The sequence below is a fragment of the Molothrus aeneus genome, chromosome W (assembly GCF_037042795.1).
Source record: "Molothrus aeneus isolate 106 chromosome W, BPBGC_Maene_1.0, whole genome shotgun sequence".
NCBI classification, from domain to species: domain Eukaryota; kingdom Metazoa; phylum Chordata; class Aves; order Passeriformes; family Icteridae; genus Molothrus; species Molothrus aeneus.
The window spans coordinates 2,855,202-2,880,213 of NC_089679.1; the positions used below are offsets into that span (position 1 = coordinate 2,855,202).

Here is a 25,012-nt window from a genome sequence, read left to right on the forward strand (position 1 = left end):
TAAACCTTTATATATAGAAAAATAGCTTATGTTAAGGTCTAAACATGCTCATTGAGCTAAGAAGAGTGCAAAAGTATCATACTAGTGTATGATTTCAAGAAGAAATGAAAGCACAACTGCATTTTCAAATTGAATGTTACTGGGATAACCTGATCTAAGAAGTTACAACAGACCAACTATTGTCAACACTTTTTCTTTTTTCTTCCCATTTGTTTTTTATTTGTTTTGTTGGTTTTGCTTTGTTTTGGTTTTTTTAGGCTTAGGCTTCTGTTGCTTTATATCAGCTCAAATGATAAAGTGCGGTCCATGCAAGAGGTTTCTCTGCTATTATTTTCTCCCCTTGCATCAATTCATGACCATACAAAAAAAAAAAAAAACAGTGGAAGAATAAACACAGTGACAAGGTGCCAACTCAGCAACAAGAAAAAATAAAAATTAAAAAGGATGGGTAAAGACCTGGTTGGGAAGATTTTGCACCATTCTTTGGCAACAATGTGGGGTTAGCACTGCTGGGGAAGAGGTCTTGGCGTCACCATCACCAGGGATGGGAAGGTGGTGCATAAAAAATACAAGTATCTTGTTCTTTTATCCAAGAGAAGGAACTGTAACATATAGCAAGTGGCTTCTGAATCAATTGATCACATAGGATAATCCTTTCAGAGGCATGAAATAATTATCATATGTGAGCCACACCCTTTTCTCACCCTTCTGAGTTATTGGTCATTTATACTTTAAAAAACTAGGTTTATCAAACTACCCCAAAGCACAAAACAAATATTTCCAAAGATTTTTCTCAAAACAAAGGGGGGGGGGACATACAAACTAAACAAAACAAAACCAGAAAGTTTGCATGAATAGAAAGCACTCAGAAGGAAATATTAGCAGCAAAGTAATATAAATGCCTTGAGTCCACTCTGTCTTGAATTATCGGTTATTTAAAATAACCTCCAACCAGCATGGGCAACTGCTGATGAACTGTCTAGTGTAGCATTGGCCCCAGCCTTTCACAAAGCTGATCTGAACCGTAAATCCTGTCCATGGCTGCTGCATGAACTCATGGTCATTTGGTCTCTGCAAGCTGTACGCCTTCTCATAGTCAAAAGCCTTGATGGAAAAACCTGGAAACACTTTGTGAACCAGCAACATCCTGGAGTCGGGGTTGTCCAGTGTGGCTGACTTGATGAAGATGGGGTAACTGCTGCGGTTGTACACCCACACTCCATCCACTTCCCTGGTGAGCTGGATGCCGTAGCCGATCTTGCCGCGGACCTTCTGCACCAGTTGGCTTTTGTTTTCTGAGTTGAGCTGTCCGAGGCAGAAACCATTCCCCTGAGGTAGATCATAGAAGATATCCAGGGAGGGCTCTTGGACAGAGTACAGCCGACCCACGCGTGTCTTCTCTTCCCAGTATGCCACCACACACCAATGTGACCGATCCCCTGGCTCCTGAAGAACTTGGGAATCTACAGAACAGGAGAAAAAAAGGAAGAAAAACAGAAATTTAGCACCAAAAGGGGTAATACAACCCAAAAGTGACACAATGCTGGCAGGTCATTGCCTACCAATGTGTTCATGACACTCTCCACGTACACACCAACACCCATGGCACACCACCATTTCCAAAAGCAATGTTATTAGGACCATTTAAGTTGACCCAGATTTGGGGAATTCCTGTGTCATTTCAGCACCTAATTCTAGTTAGAATTATGAGTCTTAAATCACCATGTCTACCTTCAAAAGTGGCTTGAGACCTACCAGCAGCATCCATGGTGCAGTCACCCTCACTCAAACCATCACCAGGACCACCTTCAGTGGCACTAGGAGAGATGAGATGCTCTAGCCAGCTGCATTTACCAAGACCAAACACCCTAAATGTCCTTATTTTCACTCACCAGATAGTGGATCCACTTCCATAAATAACTATCTACTCGACACAGATGCTGAGAAAAAATGAGGAAATGAGGTGCTGCTAAGAAAACCACATTGAAGGTTGTCGTGATACGGCGGGAGAAATGCGACACACCATATGCGATGAATAGCAAATCCCGAAGTTTATTGAAACCCCACACATATTTATATTGGTGTTAATGAAGCTTATACATATTGCAAAAGCTGAGCTCATTATTGGTTAAAGCACACTTAGATCAACCACACCTACTTCTATCTTCTAACAATTATTTTGCTTCTATGTTTGCATTCTTCTAACTTTTCTACCTAAGATAACTACATTTTCTGGCAAGCGATTTTCTCCCCCGTCTTCCCGTTTCAGAGAAGGTCACTGTGACCTTTGTCAGTGATTGGACACTGGTTGCTCAGTTCCCAGCTTGTTTCCCCTATCCTTATCCATCGGTATCACATCGAAATGTCCTTTCTCAGCTAACCAATTATCCAAAAAGCTCTCTACATCTCCCCTGTTTTTCTGTTGAACAAGCATGGTTTGATTAAATGTGGTAGTTATCATCTTTCGCACCATATTCTGTAAGCATATACAAAAACAAGGCAAAACTAATACTAACAGCAAAGCTACAATAGCTACTACAATGCTAATCTTAACAATAGAACGTAACCATGATCCTAAGTTTAAAGATTTGAGCCATCCATCAATACCAAGGCCTGATTCCACCTGTAAATTCCCAGTTAACCTCCGTAACTCAGTGAGCTGTGAGTGTACAGATTGTGCATGATCAGAGAGATTCATGCAACACATGCCCTCAAATTCATCACAACCATGGCCTTGTGCAAGTAAGAGAAAATCAATTGCAGCTCTATTTTGAAGCGTCGCATGGCGAATAGAATCTACATCAAGCAAAAGACTGGAAATTGCTAAAGAAGTTGCATTTGTTTGTTTAGCAAGCCAACACCCTAACTTATTTAAAATAGCATGAGCACCTGCTCTGATACCCCTGGAGTTAAGAAAGATGCTGCAACTATGGCCGCTGGGGACCAAAACTTTACATCGTCCCGGCAGTCTGCTGCAAATGCATGAGCCATTCGTTTGCCTCTACGATGGCGGCGGCTCATGTTTAGTATCATGGACATGTTAGGTGTAAGTAGAGACAGTCGTCCAAGTGTACATGGTCCCCCGTGCAGCATTGACGGGATACCGGCCCAAGCACGGTCTCCACATATTAGGAAATATCCTGCTGGCAATTGAATAGGGTCATTGGATGAGACTGACACTCTCTTCGTTGTATAATTGCACCAGGCCGATGCATTCCGGTAGACAGCCATGCTAGAAGTCACAACATTAGAGTGGTTCTTGACTGACAGCAGGCTTCTATGGTTAAAATGAATGCATGCATCTGCCATCACTGACCCTAACAACTCTAACTCTTGGGGCTCCTGTGGTGCTAGAGGAAAGCGGGAAATCCATTGATCCCAATTGTCCACACTCATCCTAGCATTGCTGGCCTTGCAAGTTGGCACATGTAAAGGGCACGGCCAGGGATCTGCTGGTAATCCAACCAAACAAGTTGTGAAAGGATTGCCAGGAGAAGACAGTGACAGGCAAATGGTCTCCTGTTTAGTTAGGTTTGCCAGGGTGACCCATATGTTAGTTTTGGGCTGAGGAGGGGCCCATGCCTGATGGTCTACACTGTCCCCAAAAGAAGCAAAAATTGATAAGGCAACAACATAAAGTTTCCATCCCACCTTGATTTTCTCAGGCACCCTTTTGGGCCACTCGGCCATCATGCCTGTCACAAACTCTTAAGAACGTCTCTTTCTCCTTAGCTTCAGCCCCTTTAAGCTTTTCAGACAATCCTCCCACACTTGGTTGGGATCCTGACCCACCAAAATAGGACCTATCACGTTCGCCTGTGCCAGAGGAATATTTCTACCACACTTAGTCTGCAAAATACAGGACCGAGATATCCCCAGAATACGTCTGACTAAATGTTGTATTTCCCACCTAAACCACGCGAGAATCTTCTGTTCTGGGGACTCATACAATTGTAACCCTTGGAAACCAGGCAGTCCTGTGAAAGATGTAAGATCCCTCTGCCAAGAGTTAAACCGCCAATAGAAGCCACACCTTTCACACCACAACTCAGGTAATCGAGTTTGGTGCACCCACTTAGTCTCCTGACAACCTCCACAAAAAACAGTACCCATGCAGTACAACGTCTATCTTGACACTTAATACAAGCTAAATTCCTAGGCCCCTCAAATTCCAACTCAGAAAGCATCGAATACAAGCTTAATATATTATCAAGAGATTTGCACCGATCAACTGCTCGATCGATGGCAGCATCACACTGTCCTTTCAGTTTGAGAAGTATCGGTCGAAGGATGATCAGCAGCTTCGTCTCCACCCGCTGACGATCCCCTTCGCTCAGCCGGTCGAGATGTTCCATCAAACACAGCTGCTCGGGTCCACTTAGCAGGTACCCACAAAGGTCCTGTAGGAGTAGAAACACAAAGATATCCGCGGCCCCAATATAACACCTTAGCAGGACCTTGCCATTGTCCTGTTTTGGGATCCCTGTATCTCACCCATACATCTTTCTTTACACCATCTGTTTCATGTACATAGTGACGAATCACAGCAGGAACCTTATTTTCCCCAAAAACACACAGGTGGTTCAAGACAAACAAGCACTTTAACAATCTCTCTTGTGGCTTTCTGGTATCCCTATATTTATTCAGATATCTTTTCAAGGTACCATTTGGTCTCTCAACAATCGCTTGTCCTGTAGGAGAATTGGGGATGCCTGTTATGTGCTCTATTCCCCACGTTTGCAGAAACTGCTTTATTCTTTTGCTACAGTAAGCAGGCCCATTATCTGTCTTGATGCGCTGTGGCACTCCCATTACTGCAAAACAACTGCTGAGATGTCTCTCTACCTGCCCTGCTTTTTCACCGGTCTGTGCTGTGGCCCATATAAAATGACTGTAAGTGTCTATGGTAACATGTACATACTTCAACCTCCCAAACTCTGCCACATGTGTGACGTCCATTTGCCAGGTCTCATTTGTGCTCAGCCCTCTCGGGTAAACTCCCAGACCTAAGCCACAGCCTCCATTATGATGACTGCATATAGGACAGGCTTTGACTATTGTCCGAGCCTCCTCCATAGATATCTGAAATTCTCTATGGAGGCCCTTTGCATTCTGGTGGAACATGGAGTGTGCCTCTCTGGCTATGGTTTGTTTGGGAATCGGAGTTGCTTGTGTGATTGAGACTAATTTATCTGCTCGCATGTTACCTTCTCCCAGACCAATATCCCATTTGTGACTTCTGATATGGATAACACAAAAAGAATGCTTTCTTAGCTTAATTGCTCTCTGCAGTTGCATAAACAGCTCATGTAACTTCTTGTTCTGAACCTCTTTTATGGAGGCATCCTCTATTCGCTCACACACTCCTGCAACATACAAAGAATCTGTTACAATGTTAAGAGGTCCAGAGAAATGCATCATGGCCCATACAACAGCCAATAGCTCCATCATTTGTAAAGTGTCCACCTCAGTAGCTCGGAGTATGTGATGATGCCATTGTCCCTTTTCTCGCCAGGTCACTGCAGCAGTTTTGGATTTTCTTCCTGCATCAGTGTAGGCAGTTATAGCATCTGATAAGGGCTTTAGTGATCTTTTTGGGCATTGAATCCAACCCCATTGTCCTATCACGACCCTTTTTGAGCAAATCAGCTAAAATCTCAATTTTCTGAAGAAGGGTTTTATGTTGTTGAAGTGGAGGAGATATCCATTCCAAGGCCCATGTCTCCCCCGTTTTTCTGTTATGCTGAGTAAGTGCACCCAGTAAAAATTTTGGTCCACACCAAACTGTCAGCTGTATAGTGAGATCAAGGTCACGTCTCCGAACACTGCCTTGTGTAACACAGTCCAATATCTGCTGCAGTGTCTCAAGGATGAAGAGCAATAGTAAAGAAGCAGTCCTTCAGATCAATAATCAAAAGTGGCCAGTCCCTTGGCAACATAGCCAGGTTAGGTAAAACAAATAATCCCATCATTGTAGCTGAGGAACGTCCTAAAAGCAAAGCTCCCATAGGTAACCCATCAATAATGAGCGGTCATTTTACCCCAGTTGGAACCTTTTCCGGGTGAATAGACAGCAGGGTTACTGGCCGCTGCTGCTTGTGTCCGGGCGCGGCGGCTGGTGGCCAGGAAGCAGAACCGCGCCGGGCAGCCGCGGGGCGGGCGGACTCCCCAGAGCCTGCTTCCCCACGGGGGTTGGGAGGCCCGTCCTGCCGCCCCCCCCTCGGCTCGGGGGCGGGGCGGCTGCGGAGCGGAGCGGGACGGGAGGCGGCCGCGCTGCAGCTGTTAAGTCGCCCAGGGCCGGGGCCGGCACGAGCCCCTCCGGCGGGGCGGCTGCGGGCTGTGCGCTGCGGCGGGGAGGCAGAGGGCGCGGGTCCGGAGCGGGAGGAGGCGGAGGAGGTGTAGGGTTTAACACCGGGACAGGCGGCGCGGACGGCACGGCTGGAGTACGCGGGGGGGGAGCTGCTGCCCGAAGCAGGAGCCGATAGCTGCAGGGAGCTGCTGTTTAGAGCAGGAGCTTGTATCGGCGGGGAGCCAAACCAGTCTCCGTAACTCCTGTTTCTTTCATGGGCTGCACTAGTCTGCTGGGCAGCTCTTTCCTCTGCCTGGTATTTCAAGAATTCAGCATGCACGACACGCCATAACTTTCCCAACTTTCTCGCGGTCTTATCATCATCTATGACTGCCTGCCACAGCTTATCCCCAAATATACGCCACTCCGACAATTCATGCACCGTGTGCGGATTACGAAAAAGCCCCTGTGCACACCCATAAGCTAACAACCCAGGGAGCTCTTTCTGTAAATCTATACCCTTAACCTGACGCCTTCGTAAAAAGTCAGTAAATAAATCATATGCTGCTTGCCTGTCTTTATCCATGTTAACGATAATAGCGCGCTTCTTGCAGCCCTTTTCCAGCTTCGGCAGCATGTATCAGCCGGGCTCTGCTATCAGGTCACCCGGGGCCTTCGCACCTTCCCTTTTTCAGCGGTGCTTTTGCCGTCCTCGGCTGCAGATAGGACCTGAACACCTCTCACGCCGCCGACCGTGGCTAGTCCCGAAGAAGAACGTCCGGGGTCACCATTTGTCGTGATACGGCGGGAGAAATGCGACACACCATATGCGATGAATAGCAAATCCCCAAGTTTATTGAAACCCCACATGTGACTGTGGTCACAAGGGTTTTCAGGATGAAGAAGAGACGAGAATGTTGACTCCATGATCAGAAGGCTTGATTTATTATTTTATGATATATGTTACATTAAGACTATACTAAAAAGCAATAGAAAGGAAAAGTTTCTTCAGCAGCTAGCTAAGCTAAGAATAGAAAAGAATGAATAACAAGGATCTGTGTCTCAGACAGAGCAAGAGCCAGCTCTGCCATGAGTGGTCAAGAAATCCAAACACCCACAGGAGACCAATCACCTGTTGCATTCCACAGCAGCAGATAACCATTGTTTACTTTGGTTGCTGAACTGCAGCTTGTCACAAGGAAAAATCCTAAGAAAGGATTTTTCATGAAAGATGTCTGCGACATGTCACCTTTTTTTATTTAGCTAAATTAAAAGGAAAAAGTGTTTGTAATTTTCTCTGCTGTACTCATGCCGAAGAAAAAGACAAACACTTGACAGGTTATCTGTTGCCAATCAAACTCCACTCAAGTGCTCCTGTGGAATGCACTGGGAATTTCTTCACCCGTAGAACATAAAATTCTATCATATTACTAAAACAATTCTATAATATAAGAAAATGCAAAAACAATGCAAAGAAAATTCAAGTCCAAGCAGCTGAGTTTCAGGAAAAGTCCATGGCTTGAAGATGTTCCTCTTTGCCATATCTGAAAGTTTCTTTTGGTCCTGAAACAGGCTTGCTACAGAAAAAGGTCCATCAATATTTATCAAAGGTCCATTGACAGTCTTCAAACAATTTTGAGAAAATTAGAAAATTTCTGAAATGTCTTGCCACAGCCCTTCATTGAACAACTTGGGCTGAAGCCAATCCCTGGCTCCTCAATGCCTCTGAGCTGCTGCCAGCTCTTTCACCCTTTTTTATTCAATTTAATTTTTTTTTTTTTTTTTTTTTTTTTTTTTTTTTTTTTTTGTCTTGTCGGAAAGAGCAGCAGCAGCAGCAGAGGAGTCAGAGAGAGGCCCTTGGGGGCCCTGGCCCATGTGGAAGGATCAGGAACCCCAGACCTGGCCCACTGAAAGGTGGCCCAGGACCAGAAGGGGGAAGCAAAGCCCCCAAACTCAACAGGAGGCTGGGAGGTGGCCCTGGCCCAAGCAACCAAGCCAGACAGCCCAGGCCCAGCCCCCCGAGGCAGGCTCTGCATTGGCACAGACCCGCACCCTGCTGCCAGTACAATGGCAGAAGGGGTGACCAAACGCTTCCTTTCCCCAAAATCACCGAGGCATGCCGGCAATGGGAAGACAGAAGCTGTCCCGAGAAACTTCGTCTCGGGTCTGGGGATGTCCTTTCCCCACAGCAGACAAGCGATGCTCGCTTCCTGCTGTGCCCTCTGCCTCTGCAATGCAAATGCACCAGGTGTTCCTCCCATCTGCCTCACGGCACCACCGCCACCCCCTCTGGGCTGGGGACCAGGGGCAGAACTTTCGGGACCCAGCTCCCCCTCGCCGCTGGGGCGCGCGAGGGGCGGTAGAGACATTCGCATCTCCCAGGGGGAAAACCCGGACCAAACACCCCCCAACCCGCCAAGAATGCTGATCTTGAAAACAGGCAGTCGCGCTGCGCCCACAGCCAGCTGTCGGGCCATGCCTCCTCCACGGAAGGACAGGCTGACGCCCTCTTCCCCTGTCCCAGCTCCCCCCGTAGGGGCAGCCCCGGGACAACCCGAAAAACTCGGGGAGGAAGTCACGCTGGATGCAGGAGGCGCCTCTGCTGCTGCCGCCGGCTCCAAGGCAGCCTCTGACGCGGACATGGAGAACGGAGTCCCCGCAGGGGCGGGCAGCGGGGCCGCCTGGGGAGGCGGCGGGGGCGGCACGGGGTCGGCAGCTTCTTCTGCGCCGGACTCTGACATCGGCCGCGGAACCGCAGTCGCAGAAGGCGGCGGGACGGCCGGGGGGAGCGGTGGATCGCTGTTGCCCAGCAACATCGGCGCAGCCGCGGGAAGCGGTGTCTCTGAGATAGATGCAGGCAGGGAAGCCGGCGGAACTGCGGCCGGAGCGCCCACAGGCTCCCCCGGAGGGGCGGCCGCGGGACGGGCCGCGCGGGGAACCGCCCGCACCCGCGGGGCGGGTTGGGGCGGTGCCCGTGGCGCTGGCCGGGGCAGCGCCGCCCACTCCCATCCCCCCTGAGAGCAACGGGAGGGGGGAACAAACGGCTCCGTCTGAGCATGCTCCGAAGACGCGGTAAAAAAAACTTCGGCTGCGGGCGAAACTTCGCCCCCCCACTGTGGTTCGGGGGGGCTGGAAAGCAGCAGAGCGTCCCCCTCCAAAGGGTCTTCCCCCGGAATTGGGGGGAACGGGGCTTTGCCCTTGCAGTTAGCAATCCAGGGAAAAACAGCTGCTCTCCGTTTCAAGACTAGAAAGAGCTTCAAAAAGGTTGGATAAATCGAGGGGCATCCGAACCCCCGGTATAAAAAGAATTGGAAAATGGAGCCCATACACTCCCAGACAAACATATCGAGGGCATATAGCACATTCGTAAAAAAACCAAAGAGCTTTGCCCATCGAAAAAACTCATAGAGATCTGCCTCCAACAGGAGAATTCTGTCCTCTTCACCCCATTTTTGCCTGAGGGCAATAAGTTTCTCCTCTGAAGGGGAGAATGGAACCTCATCCTCTAGGGGAGGAGTCCTCCAGATGAGCAGCCACAAACTGCGAATGGCCTCATCTTTAGGAGGGGAAAAACCAACAGTACCTTGTGACAGTGTCCAGGACTCTCTGGCTATCTGCACGGTTCTGCTGAGCTTTCCGAACATCTTCCTGGAGGCTTTTCAGAAGGTTCTCTTTGTGGTCAGCCTTGCTGTGAACTCTGTCCAAATTCGGATCTTCAGTTCTTCAGCTCCTGGCTAGAATCCACTTCTGTGGTCACTTGTGAAGCAACCATCAATGCCACACATTCAGGGTTTACCCAGTGCAGCAATGCTCCTCTGGTGGTCTCACCAAGTGATGATTGTCCTCCTCAGTCGGGGGTCACCAATTGTGACTGTGGTCACAAGGGTTTTCAGGATGAAGAAGAGACGAGAATGTTGACTCCATGATCAGAAGGCTTGATTTATTATTTTATGATATATGTTACATTAAGACTATACTAAAAAGCAATAGAAAGGAAAAGTTTCTTCAGCAGCTAGCTAAGCTAAGAATAGAAAAGAATGAATAACAAGGATCTGTGTCTCAGACAGAGCAAGAGCCAGCTCTGCCATGAGTGGTCAAGAAATCCAAACACCCACAGGAGACCAATCACCTGTTGCATTCCACAGCAGCAGATAACCATTGTTTACTTTGGTTGCTGAACTGCAGCTTGTCACAAGGAAAAATCCTAAGAAAGGATTTTTCATGAAAGATGTCTGCGACACCCACACATATTTATATTGGTGTTAATGAAGCTTATACATATTGCAAAAGCTGAGCTCATTATTGGTTAAAGCACACTTAGATCAACCACACCTACTTCTATCTTCTAACAATTATTTTGCTTCTATGTTTGCATTCTTCTAACTTTTCTACCTAAGATAACTACATTTTCTGGCAAGCGATTTTCTCCCCGGTCTTCCCGTTTCAGAGAAGGTCACTGTGACCTTTGTCAGTGATTGGACACTGGTTGCTCAGTTCCCAGCTTGTTTCCCCTATCCTTATCCATTGGTATCACATCGAAATGTCCTTTCTCAGCTAACCAATTATCCAAAAAGTTCTCTACAGAAGGTCACCCCATGGGACCAGAGGGGGCAAGGACTCACCTACTCTAGTTCACAGGGCTTTTCCCTACCTGTAGTCAGAGCCTGGGTGGTGGAGAGGATGGAGACATTGGATGACACCCCAACTTGTGGGAAGCACTGAGAGATGGTGGGGACCAAAAATCTCATACTTCTTAACAAAAATGGCCTAACGCCCCCCGAAATTCATTCATGTAGCTTTTTTTTTTTACTTCCTTGCGCATAGCTATCCTGTGCAAGAAGCAGGGATACAATGTAGCAGGAAAAATCCAAGTTGGGGGGGGGGAGGGAATGTGAAAAGCCCCTTTTCCTCATGAAGGATCCCTAAAAGCCTGGCACTGCTCAGCAGGTAATTCGTTCCAGCCTTGGTAGTCATGTTAAGACCTGGGAACTATTCGTCTCTGTAATTGCATTTAATAAAAAAAAATCAAGCTTGGAAGCTTGGTATGCTAGTGAGTGCTACCAAAATAATCCCCTGCAGCATGGGAGCAGATATGGTAATGGGAATAGTGGGTAACCCAGCACCCCAAAGCTCTTTTTGTGGACCCCCAAACCCCTTTGCCCAACATAAGCAATGGCAGGAACATGTTGGCTGCCCCATTTTCTTTATTTTTTGGTATTAAAAAGCCCATTTCCCCAGTGCAGGCATTTTTCTTCTGTCTCTGAGTTGTGTTTCAAGCCCTGCACTGTGCTTTTAAGAGAACAAAAACAAAACTCAGCCACACACTTTTAATTTCCTCATTTCTATCCCAGTGGGGGAAATATTTCTCCAGTTGCTGGAGGCAGCTACTAAAAATGGGCCTGGTTGTGTATGCCCCATAATAGGGACCCTCCCTCCAGGGTGAAAGTGGGGATGGGAGTTCCGGCAGTGGGAAGGTGGTCCCTGGGACAGCATTCATCAAGGTGCACCCCAGTTTGTCCTTCCATCTCCCCTTTTCAGTGCCTCCCAAGACTTTGTTGCCAATAATTTTATATCCTGCTGAAATCTAGCACCACTCAAGGGAATGAAGGGGAATAAGGTGGGTGGTTTGAGTTACCTCTCTCCTAACCCAAATGGGGTGCCCCCAGTTGGTCAAGAAACATGCCCAGCATAGTGTTTCCTCCACCCATTAAGGAGGGTAATGCTCAGGAGATAGAGGAATTTGGGGGGATGCCCCTCAGTCCATAGAGGGGATACTACTGAATACAGGGGGAGAATGCTCCTTTATACATCCTCATCTCAACCAGCCATCACTTCCCTCCCTCCACCTGCCTGCTACACATTGAACATACTGAAATTCTTATAGGTTTTTATTTATTTGGACATAAAAGCATCCCTTTCAGGAGGCAGCAGGGGGGGAAGCCTTTTTCACTTGATATTTGTGCTTGCATTAGTGAAGACCACTTAACAAGTAGCTCATTGCTGCTTACAAAGAGTTATTTAATTGTCAGAACATTAAAAAAAAAAAAAAAAACAAAACCCCAAACCACAAAAAAACAACTGCCTTGGCAATGAATGAACAGACCTTTATGGAGGGCTGAATGAATTCCACTAGGTTTTTCAATTATATGGGGTGACCAGACCTCAAGGATGAATCTTAGGTAATCCAGGATATTTTTTTTAGGAGACGATACCAGCACACAGTATAAATACGCCAGAGCCTCTTTCATTTGTGGACTTCGGCTGTTGACTGGATGTCTAGTCAAAAAGACATGAGAATATAAGGGTTGAGCTTGGATAAGTAGGCTCAGGCCTCCCTGCTACCAAAGATGCTTTTCATGGTTGTTTGGACCCCAGCAGAGCTTCCCTGCCTCCGTGATTCTGGCATCCACTGGGAAAAGCCAGTAGCATCATTTGGGCAGCAGAGGCAGGAGAGGAAGAAAAAAATTATGCAGAGATGCTTCCTACAGTGATGGACATTTTTTTCCCCAAAAGGCTTTTTTAGTGGCAATGAGTATGGATCTGGGCAAATGAAGCAGATAGATGGATTTTGCCTCAAAACACCCCATTGTGTTCCTCCTGTGCAACCTGGAGTCATGGCAGTGACCCACTATCCAACTCCCACTCTGTCTGCTGCCAACTCTTACAAAAAACCCAGATCCTAGGAAATTCACAGCCACATCACTCAATGCTTTGGGATTCTCGTTTGAGTTAAAAACATTGTGTTTTACAAGCTCCTTGGAGCAAACACATCCCTTTCTAAATGCCTGGAAAACTCACAGCAAACAGGGAGTGTTCCTATATTCCAGCAAACTGATAATGTTTAATGCTATAAACATCTGCACTATTATTTCATTATTAAGCATCCCTCCATTTGCTGCTATCACTAGGTTATTAAGATTTTCCATGGTTTCACAGAATCAATTAGGTTGGAAAAGACCTCTGAGATCATCGAGTCCACCCTATAACCGAACACCACCATGTCAACTAGACCATGGCACTGAGTGTCATATCCAGTCTTTCCTTAAACACTTCCAAGGATGCTGACTCCATCACCTCCCTGGACAGCCCATTCCAATACCTATCACCCTCACTGTGAATAATTTCATTATAATATCCAACCTAAACATCCCCTGGCACAGCTTGAGGCTATGTCCTCTCTTCTGGTTTCTAGTTGCCTGGGAGAAGAGGCTGATGCCCATCTGGCTATAATCTCCTTTCAGGGAGTTGTAGAGAATGATAAGGTTCCCTCTGATCCTCCTTTTCTCCAGATCAAACACCCCCAGCTCCCTCAGCTGCTCCTCATAGGACTTGTGCTCCGGACTCTTCACCAGCCTTGCTGCACTCCTCCGGACCCACTCTAGCACCTCAATGCCTTTTTTGTAGTGAGGGGCCCAAAACTGGACACAGCACTCAAAGCGTGGCATCACCAGTGCCGAGTACAGGGGGACAATCACTTCCCTGGTTCTGCTGACCACACTATCTCTGATAAAAGCCAGAAGGCCATTGGCCTTCTTGACAACATGAACACACGCTGGCTCATGTTCAGCCAGCTGTCAAACAGCACCCCCAGGTCCTTTTCCACTGAGCCACTTCCCAGCCATTCTGCCCCCAGCCTGTAGCACTGCATGGAACTATTGTGGCTGAAGTGTAGGACATGGCACTTGGTCTTCTTAAACCTCATGCTCTTGGTCTCAGCCCATCTATCCAGGTCCCTCTGCAGGGCCTTCCTACCCTCCAGCAGATTGACACCCTCTTCCAACTTGGTGTCATCCACAAATTTGCTAATGGTAGATTCGATCCCCTCATCCAGATCATCAATAAAGATATTAAACTGTACTGGGCCCAACACTGATCCCTTAGGGGGCACTGCTAGTGACTGGCTGCCAACTGGATGTGGCACCATTCACCACCACTCTCTGGGCCCGGCTGTCCAGCCAGTTCTTAATCCAGCGAAGAGTACCCCTGTCCAAGTCGAGGGCTGACAGCTTTTCCAGGAGTATGATATGGGAAACGGCTTTGCTGAAGTCCAGGTAGACAACATCCACAGCCTTACCTTCATCCACCTGGTCATAAAAGGAGATCAAGTTGGTGAAGCAGGACCTGCCCTTCCTAAATCCACACTGGCTGGGCCTGTTCCCTTGGTTGTCCTGTAGGTGCTATGTGATCACACTCAGAATGATCTGCTCCATAACCAGCACTGAGGTCAGGCTGACAGGCCTGTAGTTTCTTGGATCCTCCTTCTGGCCCTTCTTATGGATGGGCATCACATTGGCCAGCTTCCAGTCATCTGGGACCTCCCTGGTCAGCCAGGACTGATGATAAATTATGAAGAGTGGCTTGGTGAGCTCTTCTGCAAGCTCCCTCATCACCCTAGGATGGATCCCATCTTGTCCCATAGACTTGTGAGCATCTAAGTGGCCCAGCAGGTCTCTAACTGCTTCCTCCTGGATTGCAGGGGGTCTATTCTGCTCCCCATCCCTGTCTACCAGTTCAGTGGGCTGGTTGTTCTGAGGATAACTGGTCTTACTGTTGAAGACTGAGACAAAGAAGGTGTTAATTACCTCAGCCTTTTCCTCATCTTTGGTAACTATATTTCCCCTGTGTCCAATAAAGAATGGAGGTTTTCCTTGGCCCTCCTTTTGTTATTAATGTATTGATAAAAACACTTTTTATTATCCTCTACAGAAGAGGCCAGATAAAGTTTTAATTGAGCTTTTGTCTCTCTAATTTCCCTTCTGCATGACCTAATGACATCCTTAAACACTAACACTTCCTGAGTTATCTGCCCCTTTTTCCAAAGGTGATACACCTTCCCCACGTTCCTGCAAAAGCTCCCTCAGGGCTCCAGCAGGCTCCCCTCAGCATATTGTGCAAGCTTATTTTGAGATGACAAAAAAAAAAAAAAGGAAAGGGACTGAAAGAAAAGTGACTCTGCTCTCAGGAATTTAGGGAATTAGTTGTATCGATCACTCATAATTGGGTCTACAGAGAATGGCCATCCGCAGCAGAGCTCAGTTCAGCACAGAGTGGAGAAATCAAGGCAATAACTTGATGCCCCCAAAGTCTTTGGGGTAACATTGCTTGGAAATTTGGTGCAGATGTTCATCACCAGTGATGCCCCAGCACAACCACATTATTCAATTTTTTTCCCATATGTTTTATACCCTCCTGAATTTTCCTGAGTGGCTGACCTGACTTGACCAGTTATTTCCTAATACACAAGAGGTTGTGAGGCTTCCCACCACCTGCCTCAACTTTTATGAACATCAAATCCTGCCCAAAATCACTCAATAAAAGGCCACAGTCAGGATTTCTCTAGCGTTGAGCGTGCTCGTGCTGCCTGTGGGCTTGGAGCATCATCCTGCTCTGGGCAGAGATGCTGCAGAAACTGCTACATCCATACAGAAATCCTGGAGGATGAGACACCAAAGCAATAACCACAAAAAGTATTAAAAGCTGCTGAAATCAAGAAAGTCCAGATGAAGGTGAGTGTGGGAGATTCACACCATGGAAACACTCAAATTTATCAGTAATAGCTCAATGCTTGGTTCTCCCAAGCTGTGGCAGGAGGACACATCTCCCATAAATTGGAAGGGGCAGAAAAATTCTGGTATGGCTTTTCTCCTTGACACATGAACACTTTTAAGATGATGAAACCATGTCATCTGTACTTTTTTTCCCAAGCTCCACCAGTTTTATTAGGAGTTTGGAAAGAAAAAGTTCTTTTTCTTTCATTCAGGAAAAACCAAAGCATTTTATCAAAATGTAATAATAATAATAATAATAATAATAATAATAATAATAATAATAATAATAATAATAATAATAATAATAATAAGCTAACACAGGTCCTGTTCAGTTCTCAGCTCTCAGCCTTGTCCTGGTGCCAAGTGCCAAGTTCATGAATGTAGAGGGGAGGTAAGCTGGATATCTTTTGTTTTGCTTGTTTTGTTTTGACATAGCTAAAGGTTTTCCTGTAATCAAGGACCTTGAGAGAAAACATCAAGTTTAGCACACAGTGAGCTGTCTCACCTGCTGGGACTACTCCCAGCCAATCAAGTCAAGAGCTGTCTAAATCATCATTGATATCTGCAATAATAACTTGTCACTGAAAATGGGAATAGAACTGTGTTGCTGATAAGGTTTTTAAATGTCTGTAATTGGATCTTTCCTCAGTGATATTAGGATTAGACACAAATTAAATTATCCAATTGCAAAAGTGTTTCAAACTATGAATTTATATATATATATATATATGCATTTATGGATTTTTTTAAGAGCACAACTTTGACCCAAAGCACCTTCTCATGCCCTTTCTAAACTTCTCACCATCTCACCCTCTCTTCTCCTTCATTCCTCTGGATCTCTAGGGCTGGATTTCCCACCAAACAACCACCCTGATACAACACTCACCATGGTATCATCTACCCATAATTGCTAACAAAAGTCTTTAATTTTCATAGAACCATTGAATGGTTTGGGTTGGAAGGGACCTTTAAAGGCCATCTAGTCAAACCCCTCTACCATGAGCAAGGACACCTTCCACTAAATCAGGATGCTCAGGTTTTGTGGTACCCTCACCTTGGCCACTTGTGGAGGTGGCATTGCACACACAACCAATAATCCAGCATGAACAGGTAAAGGCAACAGATAAATTACTGTAGATGTCCACCAAGAAATCATAGCACCAAAAGTAGATTGGTCTTATGGACCTGTCCTAGAAGGGCCAGGACCCAGACGGGAGCTCCTGGGGCAGCAAGGAGATCATAGCATCCTAGAATGGTTTGGGTTGAAAGGAAACATAAAAATCATCTAGTTCCAACCCCCTGCTATGGGCAGGGACACCTTCCTCTAGACCAGGTTGCTCAAAGCCCCATCCAACCTGGACTTGAACACTTATGGTGAGCGGGTGTCTATCACCTGTCTGGGCAACCCGTGCCAGTACCTCACCACCCTCACAATCAAGAATTTCTTCCCAATATCTAATCTAACCCTGCTCTCTGTCAGTTTGAAGGCATTCCCCCTTGTCCTGTCACTCCATGCCCCAGACAAAAGTCCCTCTTCAGCTCTCTTGTAGCCCCTTTAGGTACTGGAAGGTACTTTAAAGTTTCCCCAGAGCCTTCTCTTCTCCAGGCTGAACAACTCCAACTCTCCCAGCCTGTCTTAGGAGAGGTGCTTCAGCCCTGTGATTACCTTCATGGCCTCTTCTGGACTTGCTCCAACAGGTCCATTGTAGTAAACCCCATAGATTTAGGAAAAGCACCATGGAGGATATGAACAATAGGAATGCTGAAACAGAAAAAGAAAATTCCTGTTTCCCTGTCCTCTACCCCCTAACCTATCTCTGTAACCCTATAAGGCAATGTCATGTTAACCCCTTACCCATTGGTCAAGCTTGGATCCTTTCCAACCCTATAAAAGAAGCATACTGTACCCCATTAGGGGAGAAAGAAGAAGAGCAGAGACCCTTCACGGACCTCCCCAAATAAAGCCATCTTCGTGGAACAGCCTGCGCCTTCTCCTTCTCCTCTCTCTCCGTCTGCTGCAGCCTCAAGCCCAGGGCACCACTACCTAGCAAGCAGAGCTGAAATCCTGAGAGCTTGCAATCACTATAGAGCTGATAATCACCATGCTTGCTAGATGGTAGCCCTGCGGTCTTGGCATGAGCGAGCTAGCTTCGGGCACCCGGTCCCTACCCAGGGACTGAGCTCCTGAGCCCTAGTGCTCTGCATTATGATAAGGCCAAATAAGAGGCTTTATTAGGCTGGCATTTGGAGCATTTACTGCATTCCTGCCAATAAATTCCAGTCATGAATCTGATGAAAAGGTCTCCCTGCCACCCCCTTCTCCCTCCCTCCCTCCCTCCCTCCTTTCTTCCCTTCATTCCTCCTGGCTTTCTTTACAACCTAATACCCTGTCGATGCAGGGCCAGGGCTTACTTAGGGGAAAAAAACCACCTAGTGCCAGACTGGAGAAAGCATGCAGACTGAAAAAGTTAATAATTACTTGTTTGACTTTATAATTTAATCACACCTATTCCTAAAATCAAGCAGTGAAGCACGCTGGTGTACAGACAGGGTTGCTACCCAGGGATGGACCAATGGACAAACAGCATCAGCCCCTACCCAGGTAGGGAGAAAGCAAGGGATGGACAGACAGAATGGACAGTGTTTGGATGGAGTTCACAAGCTTGACCACGCACACATCCCTCCCCTTGCCTCTCACTTTGCTCTGGATTAATAACATGTAGCAATTATAGAGAATATTACATTAATTAACTAATTAACCCTCCTGATGCTCCGTCAGAGCTGGCACCCTCTTTTTGCAGATGGAGGCCGGCAGAGGTTTGCCCTGGGCTATAAATCAGGGCAGGTGGGCAGCACACAGATTAAGAAAGAAAAAAAACAACCCAAAAAGCTCTTTGTGGCTCATCCCACCCCACTTTTGGGTGCAGCAGCTGAGGTGTGACCCAGCCATAGACTGTGCCACTGCCAGCCAGGGTGGCACCACTGAGAACAAGCAGCATCCTCCCATGGTGTCCTAGGGTGACATTATGATGCTTGTATCCCCATCTGTGTGTTCTGTTTATGCTGGATATTATGTTCTGTGCCTTCAAGACTGGCTCTGAAGACCGAATGTTTTCTTTTGGTTTTGTTATTAGCCTGCTCCCCCACAGCTGGCGGGACACAGAGATGGGGCAGTACATAGTGCTGCTTTTGCTTTTTGCTTGGCTTTTTGCTTTGATTTTGATCTTGCTCTTGCTTCTGCTTTGCTCCTGCTTTGCTCTTGCTTTTTGCTTCTGCTCATTACTTAGTTTAGCTAAGCAGCCCAAATTTTTCCTTGGACTGTTTTTCCTTTCCCTTTTTTGGGACTACTCGAACCTGCTCCAGACTGGGACCTGGGAAACACCAAGTTTGCACCTTGTGGCTGCAGCAGCTGCCCCCAGCACTGGAGGGACTGATAAAAGAGTGACCACTCCCAAGAAAGACTTTCTGAATTTGTCATCTTTTTCAGAGCGGTGAAAGAGTGGTGTCATCCGGTATTGTTCATTTTGTGTGCTGGGGGGTGCTTTGCCTGTTAAATAAACAGGTTCTTTCCACTTGTCTCTGAGGAATCTTTCCTGAACCAGTTGGGGGGAGGGGCCGTGTGGGTTTGCTTTCTGGAGGGGCCCCCTTTTGGAGGTTTTCCCCCAAATTTGCCCTAAACCAGGACACATGGGGGCAAAGATCAGGTAATTTGGGGTGTCACCAACACCCAGCAACATCATCCTGCGGGGAAAAAGCCCCAGGGAATCTGGGGCTCAGCACCACCCTTCAGCAAACCCAGCACCAATCACACTGGCTGCTCCAGAAAATAACCTTAGTGCAACATCTCAGGTAAGTCAAGGCTTCATGTCATCAGTTCAAACACAGTGATGTAACTTCAGGGTCCCAACTCTTTTTCCAAATAAAACTCCTGTTATTTTATTCCCACTCAAAGGATGATTTTATGGAGTTATTTACTCTGTCCTCTTTGCCTGGGAAGGTACTGCCAGAGCCCAGCCACAGGGTCATTGGCAGCTGTCCTGTGTGGGCAAGTAGGATCTCATCTTATGGTTTAATTTCTCAACTATTTTGTCATTTCTCCTGCTTTTCTACTCAAAATCTCACCTTGCACACCAACATGCAGACATACAACCCCTCTCGTATTACTTTGCATCACTGGCAGTGATCCCCAGGAATTTTTAGTATCCATAAATTCAACCCATTGCTTTCCATCACTTAAAATCATTAGATCCAGAGCCAACTTCACTGGTTGTAAAACTGAAGGATGTTTGAACTTCCACCACCTTCCCAACACCTGAGTTTCTCCAACACAAAGCAAACTCTTATTGATGCAGATTTGGCAGCTCTACAAACAAAATCTATTCAACCTTTGTATGTATTATATAGAATTCTATAAAAATAGAAAATATTTTCAATATATAGTGAATATATTTAATATATTCAACCTATATAAAATATATATTATATATTCATTATATATAGAATATACCTATATATTATATATATTGAATATATTTATATATATATATAGGCTGAATAGATTTTGCTGAATATATAACCATCCATAGTCTCATTCATTAGGTACACATATAGGTACATATTTGCAACAAGGCTTAACAGCCCAAGTGCTTCTGAATTATTCATTTAATAGCAATATTTGCCTTTCCACCTGCTCAGGAATTCAGGGAAAAACCAGGAAAGTCCATGGGAGCCAGAACTTTACCCCAAAGATAGCTCACCAAATCCCAGCACTCCACCAGGCATCTTACTTCATCCCCAAGGATGGGGCACAGAGCCGGGTATTCACCATTGCACATGGAGAAGCATCACCAAAAGCCCACTGGGCATTTTACTTCATCCCCAAGGGAGGTTGAGGAAGCACCACAGAGCCGGGTACTCGCCATTGCACGTGGAGGAGCATCAGTGAGAGCGTCATCAGGACCTGCAACCACCCTACAGTGCTTTGGCATTGTCAGCACAAGCCAACTGGGGAGCTGAAGCCAGGAAGTATTTTATACAGAGGTTAAAAGGGTAGAAAAGGACTGAGACAGCTCTTACAGGGTGGGGGGTTTTTTCCCCCTTGCAAGTTAAAACCAAGATAATGATACTGTGTGTGGACCAATTTGAAGGGCTGAGCAGCCAAACCAAAATTAGTCTCCCCGGCAAGAGCTTCCTAAGCCTCACAGTTTAGGAAAGAAAGCTGAGAAAAAGCATGAGAAAAAAAAAAAAGATTCCTTGGGAAGCTGGAGCAAAGGTGATCCTGCTAGTCAAATATTTTTCTGGCATAATAAAAATAAAATCAAGTGCTGGAACAGACTCCCTTGGAAAAGCAAGGCCTGTGGGATGTGTTTTTCCTCCTTTTCTTTCTCCTCCTCCCCCAGCACTTTCTTTCACTAATAACTATATTTTCTTGTATTTTCTTTTTCTTGTCTCTTTTCTCCTAAAAGACTGATGCAATTTCCTGTCTTGTCCCAATGTTTCCTGTTAATTAACAGGGTGAAAGTTATCATCAGGCATTTAAATGACTACCCGAAAGAGGAAGGGAAAAAACACAGGAAAAATAAAGATAAAAGAAAAAAGAAAGGGGAGAGAAGGACTGTCTATTAGCAAGCACCATGTCACATCCCTAACAGCACAAAATCCCCTGGAAAAAAATTTTGTACCCAACAACTTGAGTCCATCAACAAAGACCCCCCCCGGGGTGGCTGCCACAGCAGGTCTGTGTACAGGGGATGTGAGCCCCCACTCTTCCCTGGATGAGAATGGAAAATTCTGGCAATGCTTTCCCAGAAAAGCTCTTTTCTTGCATTAGAAGGAGGATGAGGAGAAAGAGGAAAAGAAATGAAAAAAAAATTAAAAATAAATAAATAAAATAAAGTAAAATAAAATAAAATAAAATGCAGAGAAAGAGGCAGCAGGCAACATCCAAGATGTTGCTTTTATTAAAAGAAGTTAAAACAATAAAAAACAAACAGAACAAAGTGAATAATCCAAAGCAAGTGAACAGAAATCCTGGGAGCTGCTGCGCTCCTTCCCTTCCTTGACCTTAGCCCCATGCAGGATCAGGCCACTGTCTCCTCTGTGCTTTCCTCTTCCTCAGCAGCAACTGTGACTCACAGCCAGTACCCCGGCAGCATCAAAGCCAAGCCAACAGGTTCGGCACGCTGATGGGGGGTGAAAACAAAGCAATTTAGGCAAAAAAGTGAGGGTGGTTAGAACAGAGACCATGCCTCAGCAGTTAATATCTCAGTGCTGAAAATAAACTGGAAAGGAAGCTCCTTTGTGACAGTAGGCAGGCGGCCAGGCAGGGGATGGCAGAAGGACCTGGCACCTACCCATTGCCCAGCCCATCACCCTCCTAAAGCACCTGATTAGGGCTGGGGAGGGAGTCCTTACACACCATTTATTCCATGTGCACTCGAAAATGGGGTGTATCTTTTTTAAAGTCAGCACGGAGGTTTATGATCTTGGCTGCTGCAGTTCAAAATAGACATTTCCCATGCGGGCAGCAGGGAAATGCATGTGGTTAGTGGTACTGGTTCCTCTAGGGTAAGTAATATCCACTGGCAGACAGTGGAGATGGAAACGATACAACCCACATCCCTGCCAGCCTGGGGCTGCTTCTCTACAAGTGTTTTTGTCCCATCGAGTTTTAAATGTCCCCAATGATCTAGTTGCCAATGTTCATGGGGACAGCTTTTGCAAGCAGAGCATGGTCTGAATTGACACCTAACCTCCAAAATTCACCTTTTTATCCTCATTCCTCCCCAAAAAGTGTCAGGTTGCAGGATAAAACACAAGTAGTCCCCATCATGAAGGACTTGCTGGTGGTAGGGTCTTCTTCTGCATTTTATTGTCAGCTGCCCTCAAAGGACCATTTGGTTGGGAAAATCTATCAGTATCCAGAAAAATGGATTTAATGGAGCTATACAGGGATGGATTGAAATAACCAGCATTTAATGGGGGGCACCACCTCTGCCATCATTTCTGTTTAAAACCCATAATAGAGGAGTATCTAGGAAAGGTTCAAAAGGCCCTAAAGCATTTAAAAAGTAATTATTAAATGGGTCCTATTTGCTTTGGGGGAATTTTAATTGGTGAAGAGCCCGGAGCTGGCAGGAGGATAACCTCAGCATCTCCACAGCAGCACAGGGGTTATCCCAGGGTGTTCCTGGAGGGGTCACTGCAGGGTGAGAACCTCCTTAAAAAAACTTCACAAGGCTGAAGGAGCCAGAGTGGGTCACCAAGCCAAAAGTCCCAGGGTTGGTTCCAAGCTCCTGGCTCCCTCCTCCCTGTCAGCCACAGTCAGATGATGTGCAAGGCAAGTTGAGAGGTTCCTAGTCTAACCCCTGATAACTTTGTCCTTTCCAAGACAGGATGGTAGGTTTTTAGGTAAGCAGGGAGGAGAGGTTATCTCTCCAATGAAGCTGGGAAGGAAAGGGTGCAATGCCCTGTGATGCTCAAAACAAAACAAACAAAAAAACCCAAAACAAAACAAAAAAAAAAAAAAAAAAAAGAAAAAAAGTGTGACTGCGGTCACAAGGGTTTTCAGGATGAAGAAGAGACGAGAATGTTGACTCCATGATCAGAAGGCTTGATTTATTATTTTATGATATATGTTACATTAAGACTATACTAAAAAGCAATAGAAAGGAAAAGGTTTCTTGAGATGCTAGCTAAGCTAAGAATAGAAAAGAATGAATAACAAAGATCTGTGTCTCAGACAGAGCAAGAGCCAGCTCTGCCATGAGTGGTCAAGAAATCCAAACACCCACAGGAGACCAATCACCTGTTGCATTCCACAGCAGCAGATAACCATTGTTTACTTTGGTTGCTGAACTGCAGCTTGTCACAAGGAAAAATCCTAAGAAAGGATTTTTCATGAAAGATGTCTGCGACATGTCACCTTTTTTTATTTAGTTAAATTAAAAGGAAAAAGTGTTTGTAATTTTCTCTGCTGTACTCATGCCGAAGAAAAAGACAAACACTTGACAGGTTATCTGTTGCCAATCAAACTCCACTCAAGTGCTCCTGTGGAATGCACTGGGAATTTCTTCACCTGTAGAACATAAAATTCTATCATATTACTAAAACAATTCTATAATATAAGAAAATGCAAAAACAATGCAAAGAAAATTCAAGTCCAAGCAGCTGAGTTTCAGGAAAAGTCCATGGCTTGAAGATGTTCCTCTTTGCCATATCTGAAAGTTTCTTTTGGTCCTGAAACAGGCTTGCTACAGAAAAAGGTCCATCAATATTTATCAAAGGTCCATTGACAGTCTTCAAACAATTTTGAGAAAATTAGAAAATTTCTGAAATGTCTTGCCACAGCCCTTCATTGAACAACTTGGGCTGAAGCCAATCCCTGGCTCCTCAATGCCTCTGAGCTGCTGCCAGCTCTTTCACCCTTTTTTATTCAATTTAATTTTTTTTTTTTTTTTTTTTTTTTTTTTTTTTTTTTTGTCTTGTCGGAAAGAGCAGCAGCAGCAGCAGAGGAGTCAGAGAGAGGCCCTTGGGGGCCCTGGCCCATGTGGAAGGATCAGGAACCCCAGACCTGGCCCACTGAAAGGTGGCCCAGGACCAGAAGGGGGAAGCAAAGCCCCCAAACTCAACAGGAGGCTGGGAGGTGGCCCTGGCCCAAGCAACCAAGCCAGACAGCCCAGGCCCAGCCCCCCGAGGCAGGCTCTGCATTGGCACAGACCCGCACCCTGCTGCCAGTACAATGGCAGAAGGGGTGACCAAACGATTCCTTTCCCCAAAATCACCGAGGCATGCCGGCAATGGGAAGACAGAAGCTGTCCCGAGAAACTTCGTCTCGGGTCTGGGGATGTCCTTTCCCCACAGCAGACAAGCGATGCTCGCTTCCTGCTGTGCCCTCTGCCTCTGCGATGCAAATGCACCAGGTGTTCCTCCCATCTGCCTCACGGCACCACCGCCACCCCCTCTGGGCTGGGGACCAGGGGCAGAACTTTCGGGACCCACCTCCCCCTCGCCGCTAGGGCGCGCGAGGGGCGGCAGAGAGATTCGCATCCCCCAGGGGGAAAACCCGGACCAAACACCCCCCAACCCGCCAAGTATGCTGATCTTGAAAACAGGCAGCCGGGCTGCGCCCACAGCCAGCTGTCGGGCCATGCCTCCTCCACGGAAGGACAGGCTG

The 25,012-nt window shown here is 46.4% G+C and overlaps 1 protein-coding gene across 2 annotated transcripts in view; it reads right to left on the bottom strand.

Moving 5' to 3' along the window:
• Positions 1–375: 375 nt before the first annotated feature.
• The window catches only part of LOC136568509 (mothers against decapentaplegic homolog 7-like), a 38,276-nt gene continuing 13,639 nt past the window's right edge, over positions 376–25,012 (bottom strand). For both annotated transcript variants that reach the window (XM_066568515.1, XM_066568516.1), the window contains one exon: positions 376–1,463. In XM_066568515.1, the coding sequence (XP_066424612.1) occupies positions 925–1,463 (539 nt within the window). In that variant the 3' untranslated portion in view covers positions 376–924. The remainder of the gene's footprint in view (positions 1,464–25,012) is intronic.